Below are 17,404 nucleotides of genomic sequence, written 5' to 3' on the forward strand. Positions count from 1 at the left end.
CATATGCTTTATTCCCTTCAAATTCGGTCAAAATATAAAATCTCTCTCCAAACCACTCCTTGTGCAGTAGCTTTCAGCTCACTGATGTATATAAATACTTTTCAGAAAAGCCCTCCTTTGTAAACAAAGTGCCATGGTTAGAGAAAAGAAAAACACTACCAATACTTCCAAAGCAGGATTCTACACATTTCCTCACAGCCAATTCATAAGTGGGGTCTTTGCTTTCTTGACCCCCAGTATTTGTAACATAGGCCTGCAAGTTTTCAAAAAGTGCTAAGATCCCAGTTCTAGACTTCCCTCACTCTTTTGGAGTTGCCTGTACCCCCGTTGCAATGTCCTTAGTTAAGAAGAGATTGAAGAGAAAAAAAGCTGCACAAATCCCACCACTCCTCCCGTTTGACTTCGTATGTGTCACGGTCAAAAGTACAGATGATATTGAAAAAAAGAATTATTACCAGAATTGGATTTACCTTTAGGCTGATTTTGAAGAAAATTCACAAGATGGTCAAAATGTTATAAGAGCACATAATCAGGGACAGCAGGAAACATTGTCAAAAGAGTTGCTAAAGAAGACTGAACATTAGTACCTCATGTGGATAAAGTATTTAGCTTACACAAACTAACCAACCATCCCTAAATAAATCCAGTTCTCTCTCCTCTCTCTCTACACTCTTCCTCGTGGATAGGTCACGCCTATCTGTGCCCTTCTCCTCTACCGCCAATTCCAGACTCCGTTCTTTCCACCTGGCTTCCTGAACTGATGCGTCTTACTCCCTTCTCTTGCCATGCTTAAATCCCATCTGAAGACCCATCTTTTTAAAACCGCTTTTAGATCTTTCTCCTGATTGTCTGCTTTTAGTCTTAACTAACTTTCTTTTCTTTTTAACCATTGTCTTGATTTATGAAATACCCCAAGTCTCTTGCCCTGTATGTTTGCTTTATTTATTTATTTATGGGTTTGTTTTTTTTATATAAACCGAGGCACGTTTGGAACATCACCTCTGTTTACAATAAAACATAATGCAGCAACAGGCTTTACAAAAAAACACATGAAAACTAACAAAAAGCAACAGGCTTTTACACAGCCCAATAGATTGTAAACTCTATTGAGCAGGGACTGTCTGTTTGTACAGTGCTGCATAGCGCTATAGATATGTTAAGCGCTAAACAACATATAGTAGTAGAAGTAAGTAGTAATAATAATAGTAACAGCAGTAGTAATAATACAGAAGTAGCAGCAGTAGTAGTAAATTGGTTCTGACTTTCAGTAGTATTATAGCTGTGCATCGAGCAGAGCCAAAGTTGCCTGGTAAAGTTCTCCCTGAGCATACCGCTGCTCTCTACCCTAGCCTAAGAGGGAACCACAGGCCTTCCCAACTGAGCACAGGAATCATCCAGGAAGGAAGAAAGGATTTCAAGTCACTTTCAGGCCGATACAGTAAAGTCCGCAGGAGAGCAGGCGAATGCCCGCTCTCCTGCACGCGTGATTCAGTATGCAAATTAGGCCCGGTGGTAAAAAGAGGCTTTTTGGACAGGAGCGGCGGCTGTCAGCGGGTTTGACAGCCAACACTCAATTTTGCTGGCGTCTGTTCTCGAGCCCGCTGACAGCCACGGGTTCGGAAACCGGACGCTGGAAAAATTAAACGTCCGGTTTTCGACCCGCGAGCAGACTTCAAATTTTTTTTTTTTTAAACTTTTGGTAACTTTCGGGACTTCCGACTTAATATCGCCATGATATTAAGTCGGAGGGTGCACAGAAAAGCAGTTTTTACTGCTTTTCTGTGCACTTTCCCGGTGCCTGAAGAAATTAGCGCCTACCTTTGGGTAGGCGCTAATTTCTGAAAGTAAAATGTGTGGCTTGGCTGCACATTTTCCTTTCTGAATCACGTGGGAATACCTAATAGCGCCCGCAACATGCATTTGCATGTTGCGGGCGCTATTAGGCTCGGGGGGGGGGGGGGGGGGGGGTTGGACGCGCGTTTTCGACCCCTTACTGAATAAGGGGTAACGCTAGTGCGTCGAAAACACGTGTCCAATCGAGGGTTAACTGTGTGCTCACTGCCAAGGCCTTCCATCTCTTATCTCGTAGCACATCTCCCTTTTATCTCCTCCAGGTTCTCCTCCTGCCCAGGTCCTCACTCCTCCTCTGCTGACAATCCAGCCTGCTACCACAGTCTCTAGGAGCCTTCTAGGAGGCTCTTGTCTGCTGTGAGGCACATGGTGCCAGCAGAATGGATGAAGATATAAGAATAGTTTCAGCAGTGGAGAGGAAGTTGGGGAGGTAATGGTCCACTGACAGTAGCTGGTGACAAGGCCTAAAGCAAGAGAAGAGATGTGGGGAGTGGCCTAAAGCTGGGAATGACAGGAGGAAGGATAGCGACTCCCAGCTGTTGTGCAGGCAGGGTGGTCTGGACTGCAGGGAGACCGATCAGTCTGGATCAGTTTGGCAATAGAAAGGGAGGCAAGGGCAGTAACATTAGGAAGCAAGCAATTTGTAGCAATTCTACAAGGGGTAAATTCTACAGCAGTTGCCACCATCATGGAATCCTGGTAAACTGGGGGCTGTGGCTGTACATCTGCGGGGAAATATTTTGATTTGGCCATCTTTTTAAGCTGGTTAAGTTGAAATATTTCTAAAAATCAGAATATAAATTTGAGGAAGTGAGCCAGTATTGAGTAAATTTTATTGGATTCTGTAAAAATCAGAAGTGTCAGTCTGCTCAGAATCCATTCATTGTTCTGGTGTGGACACAACACGCTTTCTCCTCTGATCCCGGCTTTGAATCTCAGACTATTATAATTTCAGAGTTTTTTTAGGATTTCCATCAGAAAAGACGAGTCATTCCAAAATAATGCCAAGGGCATAATCAAGTTTGAAGAGGGTGAACTTTACTGCCCTAATGTTGCATGTAAATAAAAGAGAAATTTTGAGGCCTCAGATGCCTTTGCACGGGAACCTTTGGCATCATATCCAGAAGGATAACAATTCATGTTCACGCATTTCTCTATATAAATCTGCAAAGTTTGAAAAAATTCGTTTTACACTGTTAAAGTTACAGTAAAAAAAAAAATCCAAACACATTGCCTTAAATGGAAAAACTTATTTCCATCACGACAAGGGCTAATTAAGGAAGTTTTTTTTTTTTTTTTGCTTTTGAAAAAGTCAACACAGGTTACATTTTTTGTCAGCTTTTCAATGTCTTTTGAAAAGTATCAAAATATGACAGTTCTACCTCATGACATTCCTGCTGCTCACCTGAAGGTCTTGACAAGATTACTTAGCTCTGTGTAAACATCACTGAAAGTTAGCTGGAGAGGAATCAAGATGGCTGGCAAACTGAAAAGAAACACACAAAAAAAAGAAAGTACTTAATATTTTAACAGACTCTTCTTAAAATAGCCTGGCAGCTTCCTGCTGCTCCTCTAGCTCAATCAGAACCAGCCCTTTTGGGGCCTGGTGCCAGGAGCCTTCATTCACAACTACTGGGAGTGGAGGAAGGAGATTGCTATTTTATATCCCCCCCTCCTATCTAACTCACTACTGACAGTCCTTAGCAAACACTGACAACCTAAACTAAAACACAGGATATAACAGCAGATACAGACTGTAAGGACTATGCAGCCTGCTCAGCTTGCTTCACTCTGAAACACCATAGACTTTAGTTAGTATCTGGCTCTCCCTTTGCTGTCTCTGTGCTTATCCCAGGCTTTCCTGCATTCTGTTACTGATTTGGATTCTGCCACTGGCGGGGGATTTCAGGCATCCATCACCATTTCTGTGCAGAAGTACTTCCTCGAGTCACCCCTCGTTTGGAGCCCCCATATTATTCTAGAACTTCCTATCCACTGAAAAAGATTATTTGCTTCTTGGGCACTACTTCATTTATACCCATGAGATATTTAAATGTCTCAAGGGTTATCAGAATACACAAAGTCCTCAGACTTAAGACGCAATTGGTTTCTGAAAACCATTTCTTAAGTCGAAACATTGCAAGTCAAAACTGATTTTCCCATATGAACAAGGTTATAAATGGGAGATAGGTATTGGCTTTGGTGCTGGAACCATACTTACACCAAAATAACCTGGCAGTACCGTACAAAGCACAAAGACAGACATTGCAAAGCATGAGGAAAGTGCCAAGTCATGCCCTCAGGACACTGCACCGACAGCTCTGAGGAGAGGAAATCCTTGGTACCTTTCCCACTGATGTCACCTCAGCAGGCCAAAGGTCATCACCACACCAATGTGTGCCTGTTGGGTGATGCTCAGGTATCTTAAAGTCAAAACAAATGTTGTAAGCTGGATAATGGGTATTAATCTAGAAATGTAACTTTGAATCACTGTGACTTAAAATGCCTTAACTTGAGGACTTCCTGTATTAATTTTGGAAAAAAATCAATCTTTTATGTTAAGAAAATTAAATCACCAAAGATAGCAATGGAGTTTGAGAAAGAGGTAACTATCCTCTCCCTTAAAAAAAAAACAAAACCCCCAAAAAAACACAACCCCCACAGCTATGATGAAATATTGCTTTAATTTTCCTTCAACTGAATTGCAAGCCTTGAATCAGCCTTGAAATCAGCTTTAAATTAAATAACTCACTATTTTATTTAAATTATAGATCACAAATCCTCCATTTACCTCTTTCTAGAAGTGACAAATTCTTTGCTTTAAAAAAAACAAACTTTCGTTTTCAAAATGGTGGTTCATGCGATTTCCTTTGGTTACTCCAGAATGGCTGGAGAGGGTGGTCACAACTGTATCCTTTCAATACTGTAAAAGGCCTAGCCCCTCGACAGTCATGGGAGAATGAAAATAAAGTCTACATGAAAAAACTTTGTGCACATAAGACCTCTGGAAATATGTTCCCAGGAGCCAGGTTTACCCAGTGTTTTTTGGGTGGGGGAGATTTCTTGGAAGGAAAGCCTTCCCCAGGGCTGAATCTATCAGTACTCTCTCCTGCACCTGGAGAAAAGGGCTACCATCTCTCGCCCCTTTTGAGAGCTGAGCCCACCATCGTAGTGATATGCAAAACCTGTTCAGTGCTGGACAGATACCAAAACACAGGCACAATGTCGCTGGTACCTAGCAGGGAAGGTCCCTTTTTGGCAAACATAAGGAGCTTTCTGAGATCTGCAGGATTGATTTTTAGTGTGTTACATAGTTTCTTGGGGGTCCTGAGTAATATCCTAACTGTTAACAGGGTAATTTCTGGACATGCTGGGATTTTTGAGATGATGATGCGAACCAGGATTTTGAAGTTAGAACCAAAACGTGAAATAAGATTCAGAAAAATTCATGTAACCTTCCACCCACACAGAAGAAAACAAATTGTGGATTATGGTGAGCCATGTTGTAGCACGTGTTTCCTCATCTATGATTAGTTACTATGAGGTAATGGCTCTTGGCGATTTTAACTTCCACATTCTACCTCATCCTTCTGGACTGACTACACATTTCCAACTGAATATGCAGAATATAGATTTCAGTCATGTAGCCCAAGAGCAAACCCATGTACAAAGTAATATTTTTGATTTGATTTCTATTCCAACTGGTTTGGCAGCTTTGGGTTCAGAAGGGTGGAAGTGGGAGACGACAGCTACAACAATTTTCAGCCAATACCAAATGTTACCTTTTTTGTCAAAACTGATCAGGAAAACTGTTTTGGTCCAATTTAGAGGATTTTGTCAAGGAAAACAATGTTTTGAATGTACATCAATCAGGGTTCAGATGCTGGGTTCTTGGATGATTTGTTGAAGGAGTTGGAATGGGGCAGTGATTCAGTGCTGGTAATGCTAGATCTCCGTGCAGCATTCGATACAGTTAGGGTTGTCCTCACCCGGGGAAGTCATTACTCTCAGATAGGCTCAGCTGTCTCTAGGAAATTTCCTTTAGTATGCGAGGTCCTCAACGGGGCACTGCTTTCCTCTCTTCTTTTCAACATCTATCTGGAGGCATTAACGCAGTTTCTTTTTCAAGTCTGATATCAACTTTTGTAATATTTGCTAATGATATTTAACTACACGTTCCTCTAGGGTCAAACAACTGGAAGTGTTGGGAGAGGTTGGACTGATGCTTGAGAGACAAAGTAATGGATGGCCAAGAACAATCCGAAATTCAGACCTTAGAAAACCGAAGTAGTGTGGGTCAATACACAACATTGCCCAGCATCCTGCCCCTCTATTAGTTGGGATGGGATGGTGACTGAAGCTAGGGATTAAGTACAGAGTCTGAGAGTTGTAATTGATGCTGGGATAATACCCAACCCCTATATCTTTGGGGTGATCATGTCCTGCTTTTACTATTTACTCCAGCTGAGAGTGATTTGCCCATTTTTTGAACGATCAGATTTTGTTAAGAGATTCTGTATGCAGTTATCACTGCATGCGTTTATTATTGAAACGCTTTGTATAGAGGCCTTCCATTGAAGAGCACATGGTGTTTACAAAGAATTCAGAATGCCACAGCCAGGCTGTTGGTTTACCTTAAGAGACTGTTTCACCAAATATGCATGCCTTACATTGGTCAAATTTAAGGTTTTAACTCTGGCTCCTAAGGTTCTCCATATAATAGGCCCAATTTATTTAACTATGTACATACTCATCCCCTACTTTCCCAGGACGAAAATCTTTTAGCCTCTAATAAAGGCAATTAAGCCAGCAGCAGCATGGAATTTGGCTTTTTCTCAAAATCTCCCGTATTCTGGAACAAACTGCACATGCGCTATGCCTTCTAGATGATTTACTGACTTTCAGATGGGCTCTAAAAACATTTTTAAATTTTCAGCTAGTCAGATGGGGGTAATTCCTCCATTGCGTTGTTTAACTATTACTTGCTTTATTATTATTATTTCCTATCATTGTTTTATCATATGTCTATATGAGTCTGTGTATGTAATGTGTATACTTGCCCTGAGCAGTTCCGAAATGACAGGCTAAAAATGGAAATAAATAAGAAACCAATTAAAAATTAAAGCAAAAAAGTAAATAAGACTTACACTTTTTTTAGTTTATCAAGTACAATATGTTTCTGAATCTGGTATTGAGCAGACGAATCTACAAGCGGAAGAACAGGATCATCTTGCTTGGTATCCTACATTAAATTGAAATCAGATATAATCAATATGCTGATCCGAACACACCACAGTTTACATGATTAAAAGTCATGGAGGGGAATTTTCAGAAGAGCCCACACAGGTTCTGTGGGTTCTTTACTCACAGACTTTAGCCTGAATTCTCAAAGCAGGATGTGTGTGTATAAATCTACTTTAAAAATCTGTGGGTTTGCACGGAACCCCGCGCAGCACAGATGCAAAAACTATACCTGTAATTTTGTGTGTGGATTTACATGCATACTTTCGAAAATCGAAACTGTGTGTGTAAATCCTGATATCACCCCAGATCCTCCCCCTGCACACAAAAGTGAGAGAGAAACATTCTGCATGTTCTTTTACACATGTACCCGCCGGGCTAATTTCAAAGAGCCACTTAACATGAATGATATCAGGTTTTATGCGTTAACTGCCTTTGAAAATTACAAAGACCCATAGCCATTAAGAATACTCAGTCAGTATAATATATTACTGGTAAGCCATATGACAAAATGCCTCATCCACAGTGAAGCTGATCGGCACATTTTGGATCTATGTCAGAAATAACATCACAAAGAGCATGAAATAATTCTGTACCAGTTTCTGTAAAGCAATCTGTCACTTCCCTAATGTTACCAGTGGGAGATGCTTCAGTCAGTGCCAAGCAGCTACTCAGCACTGTAGCTACACTCTGCATTCAAAATTTTCCTTTTTTTTTTTTTTTTTTTACTTCTGGGGGAATTCTGTGCACAAAATTTAAAATTCTGCAAAATTCTGTACACTTTATATTGGTCAAAAAGCACCATATACTTGAGAGTCTAAGTAATTTAAAATACAATACAGAAAAAAAAGTTATTACTTAAAGATGCAGAGTTTTAAATATTTTGAGCAGAATGTCCCTAAAAGTACACTGTAAGAGTGTCTTTACCACCCTCTCTCTCTATTTCCCTGGCCCCCATCTCTCCCCTTTCCTTCTAGGCTCAACCCCTTCCACTTTATCTCCACTCCCAGAGTTTGACTGCTCTCTCAGTACTGCCCCTCACACAGGCTCCCCTCTCTCAAACACACAAGCTCCCTCATACTGGCTCCCTCTCTCTTGCACACATCCCCTCATACAGGTTCCCTCTCTTTCACTTGCACACACACACCCCTCACATAGGCTCCCTCTTTTCTTTCACACACACCCACACAGGCTCCCTATATGTCTCTCTCTCACATACTCCCACACACACACACAGGCCCTTTCACACACCCCCCTCTCAAAAACAAGCACCCTCATTCCCTCACATACACACCAGCTTCCAGTCTCTCATACATATACACATTCCTTCCCAATCTCCTCACATAGGCTCCCTCTCTCTCCACCCACACACAGGCTTGCAGTCTTACTTACAGACACACACACACTCTTCTACACAGACTCATTCTCACACCAGGGCCTGCACGATCCTCGCCAAGAGTGGGATGGGCTCTGCTCGCGGCATGCCTGCTGCAAATTCTTCACAGAAAATGGAAATTCTGCACAGGAGGGGAATTTTGAGAAAATTCTGCACTCCTCAATAGGCAGAATTTCCCCAGGAGTAGTTTTTACAGCTTGAATCTAGGATGTGAACTGCAGTGTTCAATCTGCCTGTTCCTGACAGCTCTTCTTGGCTTCTCAGCAACAGGAAAGTGAGAGTCTGCATGCATACACCATTCATAGAGACAGCACAAAGTTTTTTTTACTGGCAATTGTTATTAAAATCTATGAGCCAAAACTGGCATAGTCAAAGGCAGCAAAAATGGCATCAGAAGCATAGCACAGAGGCATTTTTAGAGTTACTAACATTAAGGATTAGAGAAATTACTTACCTGATAATATTGTTTTCCTTAGTGTAGACAGATGGACTCAGTGACCCCAGCCTGCCACTATTCTCTTCAAAAAGCAACTATGGACAGACTAGCAAAAACTTGATTAAAAACAGTTAATCATAACTGTACACAACCAACAATAAACACTGAACTCTAGTAGACATAGGTACCCCAATCTAGGGACTGGAGGAACACTTACTAGTAATCCTATGGGATCCATCCTCCTGTGGGGATACCATGAACAATCAAGCAGCAGCCGAGGGCGGGAAGCCGAGTCCATCTGTCTATACTAAGGAAAACAAAATTATCAGGTAAGTAATTTTTCCATTTCCTAGCATGTAGACAGATGGACGCAGGACCAGTAGGATGAACCCAAGCTATTCCTGAACAGGGCAGGAAGCTGCCCATGATCCAGAAGACACTGCACGTGCAGAGGCTGCATCTTCCTGGGCCTCAGCATCCAGATGATAAAACCTGAAAAAAGTGTGTAAGGAGGACCAGCTGCAGCACGGCAGATCTCGATGGGAGACAAACGAACCTCCGCCCATGACACTGCCTGAGTCCTAGTGGAATGAGCCTTAGCAGGCAACGGCTTCTCAGCATCCACATACGTGGCTGTGACCACCTCCTTAATCCAGCAAGCTATGGTAGCCCATGAAGCAGATTCACTCTGCTTCCTTCCACTATGAAGGACAAACAGGCAACCTGATTTTCGAAAAGGTTCAGAAACCTCCAGATACCACATGACAAGTTCTTGTCATCCAAGGAACGCAAAAGGCAACACTCCTCCACGTCTCTGACTTTATCCAGAGAGGGCAAATAAATAGATTGGTTCAGATGAAACTCCGTGACCACTTTAGGCAAGAAGGATGGAACAGTATGCAACTACAACGCCCCTAGAGTCACCCGAAGGAACGGCTCCTGACAAGACATTGCCTGCAACTCTGAAACGTGACGTGCAGAACATATAGCCACTGGGAACACGGTCTTCAGGTTCAACAACCATGAGGAAAGGCTGCGCAGTGGTCAAAACGTAGGGCCCACTAAAAATTCCAGTACAAAGTTAAGACTCCACAATGGAACCGGCAACCGCAAGGAAGGCTGAAGGTGCTTTACTACATCAGGATGGAACAACATGGAGACATTTACCATGCCTCTGAAACATGCAAGAGCCGCTACTTGAACCTTCAAAGAAATAGGGACCAATCCTTTATTCAAGCCCTCCTTTCAAAAATCTAAAAGAATCAGGATCTTAACCCAGTGAAGAAGAACACCATGCTCCTTGCACCAAGCCTCAAACACTCTCCAAACCCGCACATACTTCAGAGAAGTGGGGAACTTCCGAGCTCGGAGTAAGGTGGCAATCACCACAAAAGAATAACCACATTGCAACAGGCGAACCCTCTCAAGGGTCAAACAGTAAGACAGAAGAGAGTCAGAACCTCATGAAGAACTGGCCCCTGCTGCACAGATCCATGTGCGACGGAAGACTAAGAGAGGTTTCTGTCAGAAGCCTCCGTAGATCCACATACCACAAACGCCTGGGTCAATCTGGAGCTACCAAGAGTACTAGCCCCCTGTGGACTTTGATCCTGTGAATGATCCTACCCACCAAGGGCCACAGAGGAAAGGCTTTAAGCAGCTTGTCTTCCGGCCGGGACTAACGAGAGCATCGATGCCCAGGGACCACGGCTCTCTCCTGTGACTGAAGAAGCGAGGCACCTTTGCAATGCAAGAAGTCACCAGTAGGTCGAGGGACAGCAGGGCCCAGTGATCCACTATCAGCTGAAATGCCTCGGCGGACAACCCCCACTATCCGGGGTCCAGACTCTCCCTGTTGAGAAAATCTGCTTGTATTTTGTCCTTTCCTGCGATGTGGGAAGACAAAATCATCTGTAGATGTATATCTGCCCATTCCATAAGGGGGTCTATTTACTGCGACACTTGCTGGCTCTTGGTGTCTCCCTGGCAATTGATGTAGGCCACAGTCTTCGTGTTGTCTGACATCACGTGGACCGCTTGACTCTGTAGTCTTTGGCTGAACTGCAAGCACGCCAACCTGACCACCGGGCTTCCAGGCATCTGCGGCCGTCCAATGTCCCTGTGCCGCCAATTCCGGACAGTGAGCCCCCCAATTCAGGAGACTCGCATCTGTTGTGAAAACCAACCAGGCTGGGCGGGCATGGATGCACCCTCTCTCAGATGAGCCTCCTGCAAACACCACTGGAGATGAGAACACACATTTTTTTAATTTTAATTTTATTTAGATTTCACAATTTTTTCAGCACTTCAAAGTGGATTACATTCAGGTACTTACAATATAAGTTTGTACCTAAGGCAATGGAGGGTAAAGTGACTTGCCCAAGGTCACAAGGTGCGACAGTGGGACTCAAACCCTGGTCTCCTGTTTATAGCCCTCTGCTCTAACCATTAGGCTACTCCTCCACTCCACACAGACATCCATCAGCAAATGGAGACGAACTGAATAGTCCTGAGACTACAGGTTCCAATGAGACAGCAGCACGCATATGAGCCATTGCCCATGGCACCACTTTGGTTTGATGGCAGCAACCCTGAAGCACATGAAGATAGCTCAACACCGTTCGCCGTATCACATTCATCAACTGATGCACTAGGGACATCAATTTCTGGATCTGTGCATCTGGCAGAAATACCTTGCCCAGGCTCATGTCGATCCAAACACCTAGATACCCCAACGACTGAGAAGGTTGGAGACTGTTCTTGGCCACGTTTACCACAGCAAGGAGATCACTTTGTTGGTCACCAAGCCGCTCTCTTCCAATTGCTTAGCTCGAATCAGCCAGTTGTCCAGGTATGGACAACTGGGAAAAGATGGAACAGGATTCTATCTTTTCCCAATGCCACTGTCACGACTACCATAACCTTGGAAAATGTTCTGGGAATGGTGGCCAGACCAAAGGGCAGTGCCCAAAACTGATAATGGCGACCCAGCACTGCAAAGCGGCGAAAATGTTGGTGCTCAAACCAGATGGGAATATGAAGGTAGGCCTCGGACAGATCCAGGGAGTTTAGGAACTCTCCTTCTTGGGTACAACAAAAAAAATTGAATAAACGCCTCTTATTTTCCTGAGATGCAGGTAAAGGAACCACAGCCCTCAGCCTGAGGAGCCATAGAAGCGTAAACTCCACTGCCTGCTTCTTCTGTGGGGAGTGGCAAGGAGATGCCATGAACATGTGCTGAGGAGTGCTGCGAAATCTCAGTGCATAACCGCCCCGTATCATGTGCAGGACCCATTGATCCAATGTGATCTTGACTCACCCCTGATAAAAGAGAGATAGGCGGCCCCTCTATCTCCTCGACTTGAAGGTGGGCTGGCAAACCTTCATTGGGAAGCACAGGACAGGTCCAAACTCGAGCCCGCTCCTTTCTTGGACTGCCATGGGTGAAAGCACTGAGACCTACCAAAAGGCTGAGACCTCTGAAATGAGGGATTCCTGTAGGGACTAAAGCGCTGGGATCCCCTCAGAGAAAAGGAGTGCTGCACCTGCTTCTTCTTATCCTCCGGCAATCAGGGAAGTGGAGACTCACCCTACTTACTGTCCCTGCTTTTCCAACTTGCTCCCAAACAAGAGCGAGCCTTTAAATGGCATCTTTGTAAGATTAGCCTTGGATGCAGCATCAGCTGACCAATTCTGCAACCACAGCTGACATATGGCCGCCACCACTGAAGCAACTCCTCTGGCCAAAGTATGGACCAAATCATAACTTGCATCTGCTAAAAAAGCAGCAGTGAGTTCCATAACTGCTCTGGGACTGACCCCAGAATCATCCACCTCCTGAGAGAGAAGCAGACAAGAACAGGCCACAAACGTGCAACAGGAAGCAATCTGTAAGTTCATTGCCACTGCATCAAAGGCCTGCTTAAATATACTCTCAATGGGGTAGAATTTCAAAGGGATACGCGCGTAACCCCCGAAATGCTGCCCCTGCTCGCGCCGAGCCTATCTTGCATAGGCTCGGCGGCGCACGCAAGCCCCGGGATGTGCGTATGTCCAGGGGCGTTCCCGAGTCCTCCGGCACTGCAGCTGTGCTGGAGGTTTGTCTGCTGGCAGCCCGCAGGAAGGCGAAACTTTTGAAACAAAGTTAGGCAGGGGGATGGGTTAGATTTATTTATTTATTTATAACTTTTCTATACTGAAGTTCAAATAACAGAGTTAATTATCACTCCGGTTTACATTGCAACCATAAAAACAGTGACAAAGTTGTCTTACATAGAACAGGGGGAGAGAAAAACTTGGATACAGCTTAAGCATGGGGAGTAATGTGTCAAAACTGGTAAGAGTTGGCTTTTTGGGGTAACAAGGTATTCCGAGGGAGGGGGTAGGAATGAGGGATTGTAAGGGGGTTGGAAGGTGGGGGGGGGGGGGGGGGGGGGTAGCGGAGGGTTACCATAGATTTAATGAAACTAATATACATATATTAAATAGCTTAGTCAGCGGAAGAAAAAGTGCTTAGGCATCTGAGCTTAGGAAGAGAAGGTCCGTGGAGGATGAGGCAAGGACGAGTGTTATGGGAAGATAGGGGAAGGGAGGGGAAGGTTGGGGGGTGGGGGGAGCGGTTGAAAAGTTCCCTCCGAGGCCGCTCCGATTTCGGAGCGGCCTCAGAGGGAACGGAGGCAGCCTGCGCGGCTCAGCACGTGCAGGTTGCACAATTGTGCACCCCCTTGCGCGCGCAGACCCTGGATTTTATAACATGCTCACGGCAGCGCGCGCATGTTATAAAATCGAGCGTAGATATGTTCACGCCGGGTTGCACGAACAAATCTGCGCCCGCGCGCAGGTTTTAAAATCTGCCCCAATCTGTCTATCACGCACATCCTTCAAGGCTGCTCCTCCCTCTACGGGAATAGTCATTCGCTTAGAGACAGCGCAAACCAGCACATCCACCTTGGGAAAATGCAAACACTCTCTCGCAACTGGATCCAGAGGGTAAAAACCCTCCAATGCCCTGCCTCCTTTAAAACTTGCTTCCGGGGCATACCATTCAAGATCAATCAGCTCCTAAACAGCATCCATAACAGGAAAAAAGGAAGAAGCTTTGACCAAGGAAACCAAAATGGGATTCTTCTTCTGCTCTGACATAAGATCCGCCCCAGATACTCCCAGTATCTGCAAAAGTCTGGCTCCAAACCAGGAGGAATTTCCCCACCTTCCAAGGAACCAGGATCCACCTCATCGTCCGTGCCATCAGGATCCCAGTCAGGGAAACCCGTGGCAAAATGAGACATGCCTTGGAGCTTAACAGTAGAAGTGGAAGAGGGAGGGGCCACCGGCTGAGGATCCAACCTGACAGTAGAGGCAAAGCCAAAGCCTGAGCCTGAAAAAAGGTCTGTAAACGCTGAAAAAACTCCACCCAAGAAAACGCAGCTGGATCCAGGCCAAGCCCAGAAAGCACTGGAGGGGGCCCAATAAAACTCCAATCTCCTTCAGAGGAGCCAGTCAAGTAAGCACCAAGATCTGGCGCACCTCCAGGCAAAACCAGAACATCATCAGAATGGGAGGATCCAGGCTTAGCAAAATCTGAGGACAACAACTCTCCCTGAGCACCTGCACAGCGCTGACACATGTTAAGAGGACAGGTCAGGCTGAGAGCCCTAATATGACCGGTAACACAAAGATCAAGGCACTTTGGCTTCTTGGTTACCGGTGCCATCAGTGACGATAACAGCGTGTGCAAGCAGCTTATGCAGAAAAAATTATGTGGAACAAGCACGACAAGGCGAGAGCGATACACGTGCGCCAAGCAAAGTGTTGTCGCACTCACTAAAAACTTGTGCACGCCGAACGCTAAGTGCATAATGCGTGCACAGAGCCAACGCACTGCACACACCAATTTCCTGTAGAGGGCAGTAAGAGATGCACAAGAGTGCGCAAAAAAAAAAAAAAACCCGCCGCTGCGGCCTAGCATGTGAAGTGCCAACAAAAACCTAAAATGGGGCCTAGCCCACCAGGGTCACTCAACCCACCAAGCTGCCCAGGTCTCAAAAATACCCTAAATGGGATCAGGAATGGATGTCGGAACAGTGCGCCAAGCACAGAGACCGGAGGAAGTCCTGAAACCCCTTCCCCCCCAACACTTACCAGAGCTCAGCACTTACCGGCTGAGTACAGAGACGGTCTCCGGCAGCGAAGAGAGAGGGCTTTAGCCATCACCGCTGCACTCGGCCTGAGCACCTGCTGCCTTTCAGCTGCACAAGCAGCAAAGTCCACACCGGGAACCGGCTACCGGACCAAGGCATACCTCTGAGGGACCACGGAAATCACTTCAGGAATATCTCAACTGGGAGAGGGACCTTTAGGTATCACCGCAGGAGAGCAGGGCTTTTCTTTTTCCTCAATTTAGAAACCTCCTTTCAAAACACAGGCAATCCCCATAGGGAGATGCACGTCCACCATCTGCTGGAGACGGAGAATACTGGCAGGCTGGGGTCACTGCAGAAGTATATATACTGTGATGTCAGTTTGCTCCATCTCCATCTGCTGGCAGGGGAGCATAACCCACTGATCCTCAGTCCATCTGTCTACATGCTAGGAAATAAAAAAAAATTAGCACATAAAGAGGAGGTCCTATAATTTAAATATCCATAATATTTATCTAACTTTAATTAGATGGATGGGAGTCAAAAGTGGGAAGGCAGCAGAAGTTCAAGCTGGAGGATTTGTATTAGTGGTGCAGTGATGCTGGCAATCTGATCAGGTCAAAGTCTTAGACTGAAACATGGAGCTTATGATAAGCCATGCATTGTATGAGAGCATGAATTCCATTCTATACTCTTGTTCCTTGGGCAGGGAGCTCTGTGGAATGGGAGACATATGTACATCAATTCATGTCAGAGGTTTGGGGGAGGGAAACTCCAGTTCTTTAGAATTTGTTATAATCTAAAATGGCCATGAAAGCTCTCCTTGGAGACAGAATAACCATCCTCAAGTTTAAAGGAGTCTTAATGATGACAACCAGGTAAATTCACTGCTCTAGCTGGACATGGTTAGATCCAAATGGAATGTGACCTTTGACTTTAAAGAAACCTCTGCTGTTGCTGAGGCACTTCCTAAAGCAGAGCACAGATGTCAGTAAAGTGCTCTCTATTGTGGGGAAATAGGGACTTATTGACTTCAGTGCTTCTACTGCAGCAACAGCGAATCTTTGTCAACATCAAAAGACACAAGTGACCTGCTAAGCTAAATTGTTTGGTCAAAATGCTACCTTGGATTGTGGGAGTGGAAGTTATCCTGTAAGATCTGGAAAATTAACTACACTATCAAAATGTTTCCAAACACTGCTGACAGAGAATACAAGTCCATAAATGGAAGTAACCAAAAGTGCGATATGTCTATTTATAATGAAATGTATTGGGATGAACTTGCAGTGGGGGTCAATCTCTTGGTATTTTCAAAACTAAAGTTCAATCAGCTGCTGTTTTTGATCTGATACTCACGTCATTATTATATGCTCCTTTATAAAACTCCTTAACGGTAAGGTTTAACATGGCAGTTTCTTCTTTCAGCCTTTCAAAACAAGGCAACGGTTTAGCTGCTGTGCCGGACTCCCTGAACGGCAGAGCTTCGTTCAGGCTGTTCTGAGGTTTCTGTCCAGAGATGTCCTCAGTATAATGAAAGTCAACAGTTTCTGGGGACAGGTCATCTTCATCAAGCTCTTCTCTCTCATGCTTGGAGGCATGAAGGGCTGCGCAGCCAGGTCCGTAGAGAAACGCCACCGTTTTGGCAGTTTTCCATTCGATGAAGGTCTTTGTGAGCCTTTTAAGCAGGTTTTCTTTAATGGCAGGGAGGTGAGCAGGTACAGTTACATGAGGTTTAAGAGGCTGCTTTGACTTGGCAAGCATTCTCCTAAGATGCTCAGCACCCCTTTTGCTTACCCCTCTTGAAGTTATTTCTGACCCGGTGGTGCTGCACTCAGATTTTGCCGAAATCTCGAGTTCGCCTGGCGTAAGAGCAGTTGCTGGTGCACAAAGCGTTTTAGTTTGGAAACCAAGACTAGAAGCATTTGCTTTCCCTTTGTCATCCAATCCGCACTCACGCAGCTGTTCTGTGGTTCTGAGCACTGTATGTTCTTCGTCCAGGGCTTTAGTTTCTGGAATATGTTTCTTACTTGGCGCACTAGTTTTAGGTGGCTGTTGCTCCAAACCGGGAGCGGATGATCTCTTTCCTGTGACAACAGTGGAAACAAATTCCTGCTCAGGATCGCTTTCACTCTCACTCTCTGTAGCAGACGAGCTGGATTCCAGATGGCTGGCCGCGATTCTAGGTTTTTCTATATCTGACAGCTTAACAGGTTTTTCATATAGTTTGACTTCCTCGCCGGAATGTCCGCTGCAAGAGAATGAAAATGGATTACAGCTAAAATAAAAAAATGGCAGCATCATGCTCTTACCTAATTTTTTTGACTTCCTACTTGTACTGTC

General features: G+C 44.8%; 1 protein-coding gene across 2 annotated transcripts in view; it reads right to left on the bottom strand.

The window, feature by feature from the left end:
• Positions 1–17,404, bottom strand: part of RPAP2 (RNA polymerase II associated protein 2) — a 154,578-nt gene that overhangs the window by 99,062 nt on the left and 38,112 nt on the right. For both annotated transcript variants that reach the window (XM_029617687.1, XM_029617686.1), the window contains exons 8-10: positions 16,421–17,312; positions 6,999–7,093; positions 3,257–3,337 (exon numbers count right to left, since the gene is read on the bottom strand). In XM_029617687.1, coding sequence (XP_029473547.1) covers positions 3,257–3,337; positions 6,999–7,093; positions 16,421–17,312 — 1,068 coding nt within the window. The remainder of the gene's footprint in view (positions 1–3,256; positions 3,338–6,998; positions 7,094–16,420; positions 17,313–17,404) is intronic.

This window comes from Rhinatrema bivittatum, chromosome 10, assembly GCF_901001135.1.
Source record: "Rhinatrema bivittatum chromosome 10, aRhiBiv1.1, whole genome shotgun sequence".
In the NCBI taxonomy this organism is placed as follows: Eukaryota; Metazoa; Chordata; class Amphibia; order Gymnophiona; family Rhinatrematidae; genus Rhinatrema; species Rhinatrema bivittatum.